The sequence below is a fragment of the Montipora capricornis genome, chromosome 8 (genome assembly GCF_036669925.1).
Source record: "Montipora capricornis isolate CH-2021 chromosome 8, ASM3666992v2, whole genome shotgun sequence".
NCBI classification, from domain to species: domain Eukaryota; kingdom Metazoa; phylum Cnidaria; class Anthozoa; order Scleractinia; family Acroporidae; genus Montipora; species Montipora capricornis.
In genome coordinates this window covers 43,614,865-43,617,364 of record NC_090890.1, presented here as the reverse complement: position 1 = coordinate 43,617,364, position 2,500 = coordinate 43,614,865, and the positions used below count along the sequence as shown (strand labels likewise).

Genomic DNA, 2,500 nt, shown 5'->3' with positions numbered 1-2,500 from the left:
TACATGGAGTAACCAGGTATCCAGACAAAAAAAATTGTGACAAAAAACAAGCAATTCCGACATTGGATAGATTTAGACCTGAAATAAAAAATTATGAGTTTGACGTCAATTGCAGAAAATTGAAAATTACACTCTTAATGGCATCCCCTCCTGTCTTTTTGGTGTCAGCTACATACCGGCAGCAAATTTCCTGCCAGCGAAGCATATCTTAAGAACATTTAATTAGCTTTCGATAAGAAAGATGAAATGGCATGCCATCGCTTTTCTATAGGCTGTTTTCCCCTCATTTACATAATAGAATTTCTATTTTTAAACGCTCTTAGTCTGTTAAATGCCCAAGTATTTATTCTGTAACAACTGTCTCCATTAGCCGAAATCATTCCTTGGGAAACCCTGATGAAGAAAGGCATTTTTCTTTCGAAATAATGGCTTAAGATAGTTATTCCTTCACTGTTCAATTAATCTTGCTTTGCCGGTTTAGCATCCTGTACTCAGAGCATTGAACCTATTGTGTTTTCGTTCATTTATCTTCTAGGTGCACCCCAGATTTCTGAGAAAAACTTCCTGGTTTTGATTATCAACAATGGTGGATAGAAAGTTGGACGTTTTGGAGTGGCATATGCAAGAGCTTAATGTTGCAAGAAAGGAGGGAGACAGACCAGGCAAGGGTTTGGCTTATTTCATTCTTGGTGGATACTATCAGGGCACAGCTGACTTTAATCAGGCCATAACAAATTACACAGAAGCATTAGCCATTTTTAAGGAAGTGGGTTTCAGGGCCGGAGAAGGAAGAGCCTATGGCAATCTCGGCAACGCTTATCACAGTCTTGGTAATTTCAAGCAAGCCGCAGAGTACCACCATCAAGATCTTAGTATTGCAAAAGAGGTAGGGGACAGGGCCAGAGAAGGAGCAGCCTATGGCAATCTCGGCAACGCTTATGACAGTCTTGGTAATTTCAAGCAAGCCGTAGAGTACAACCATCAATGTCTTAGTATTGCAAAAGAGGTAGGGGACAGGGCCGGAGAAGGAGCAGCCTATGGCAATCTCGGCAACGCTTATCAAAGTCTTGGTAATTTCAAGCAAGCCATAGAGTACCACCATCAATGTCTTAGTATTGCAAAAGAGGTAGGGGACAGGGCCGGAGAAGGAGCAGCCTATGGCAATCTCGGCAACGCTTATCACAGTCTTGGTAATTTCAAGCAAGCCATAGAGTACCACCATCAAGATCTTAAAATTGCAAAAGAGGTAGGGGACAGGACCAGAGAAGGAGCAGCCTATGGCAATCTTGGCAACGCTTATCAAAGTCTTGGTAATTTCAAACAAGCCATAGAGTATCACCATCAACTTCTTAGTATTGCAAAAGAGGTAAGGGACAGGGCCAGAGAAGGAGCAGCCTATGGCAATCTCGGCAACGCTTATGACAGCCTTGGTAATTTCAAGCAAGCCATAGAGTACCACCATCAACAACTTAGTATTGCGAAAGAGGTAGGGGCAAGGGACGGAGAAGGAGCAGCCTATGGCAATCTCGGCAACGCTTATCGAAGTCTTGGTAATTTCAAGCAAGCCATAGAGTACCACCATCAACATCTTAGTATTGTGAAAGAGGTAGGGGACAGGGCCGGAGAAGGAAAAGCTTATTGCAATCTTGGAAACGCTTATCAAGGTCTTGGTAATTTCAAGCAAGCCATAGAGTACCACCATCAAGATCTTACTATTGCAAAAGAGGTAGGGGACAGGGCCGGAGAAGGAGCAGCCTATGGCAATCTTGGCAACGCTTATGACAGCCTTGGTAATTTCAAGCAAGCCATAGAGTACCACCATCAACATCTTAGTATTGCAAAAGAGGTAGGGGACAGGGCCGGAGAAGGAGCAGCCTATGGCAATCTCGGCAGCGCTTATCGAAGTCTTGGTAATTTCAAGAAAGCCATAGAGTACAACCATCAACGTCTGAGTATAGCGAAAGAGGTTGGGGACAGGGCCGGAGAAGGGCAAGCTTATTGCAGTCTTGGAAACGCTTATCAAAGTCTTGGTAATTTCAAGCAAGCCATAGAGTACCAACATCAACATCTTAGTATTGCAAAAGAGGTAGGGGACAGGGCCGGAGAAGGAACAGCCTATGGCAATCTCGGCAACGCTTATCACAGTCTTGGTAATTTCAAGCAAGCCATAGAGTACCACCATCAACATCTTAGTATTGCAAAAGAGGTAGGGGACAGGGCCGGAGAAGGAGCAGTCTATGGCAATCTCGGCAACGTTTATAACATTCTTGGTAATTTCAAGCAAGCCATAGAGTACCACCATCAACATCTTAGTATTGCAAAAGAGGTAGGGGACAGGGCCGGAGAAGGAACAGCCTATGGCAATCTCGGCAACGCTTATCACAGTCTTGGTAATTTCAAGCAAGCCATAGAGTACCGCTATAAACATCTTAGTATTTGCAAGGAAACAGAGGACCCAATGGGGCTGGCTATCGCATATTATCATATTGGTCTTGTTCAT

At 43.9% G+C, this 2,500-nt stretch overlaps 1 protein-coding gene across 1 annotated transcript in view; it reads left to right on the top strand.

The window, feature by feature from the left end:
• Nucleotides 1–2,500, top strand: part of LOC138014048 (tetratricopeptide repeat protein 28-like) — a 12,171-nt gene that overhangs the window by 6,642 nt on the left and 3,029 nt on the right. The window contains exons 2-3 of the mRNA XM_068861077.1: nucleotides 536–1,606; nucleotides 1,727–2,500. The exon at nucleotides 1,727–2,500 is cut by the window's right edge and continues 1,417 nt beyond it. Of these exons, the coding sequence (XP_068717178.1) occupies nucleotides 584–1,606; nucleotides 1,727–2,500 (1,797 nt within the window). The 5' untranslated portion in view covers nucleotides 536–583. The remainder of the gene's footprint in view (nucleotides 1–535; nucleotides 1,607–1,726) is intronic.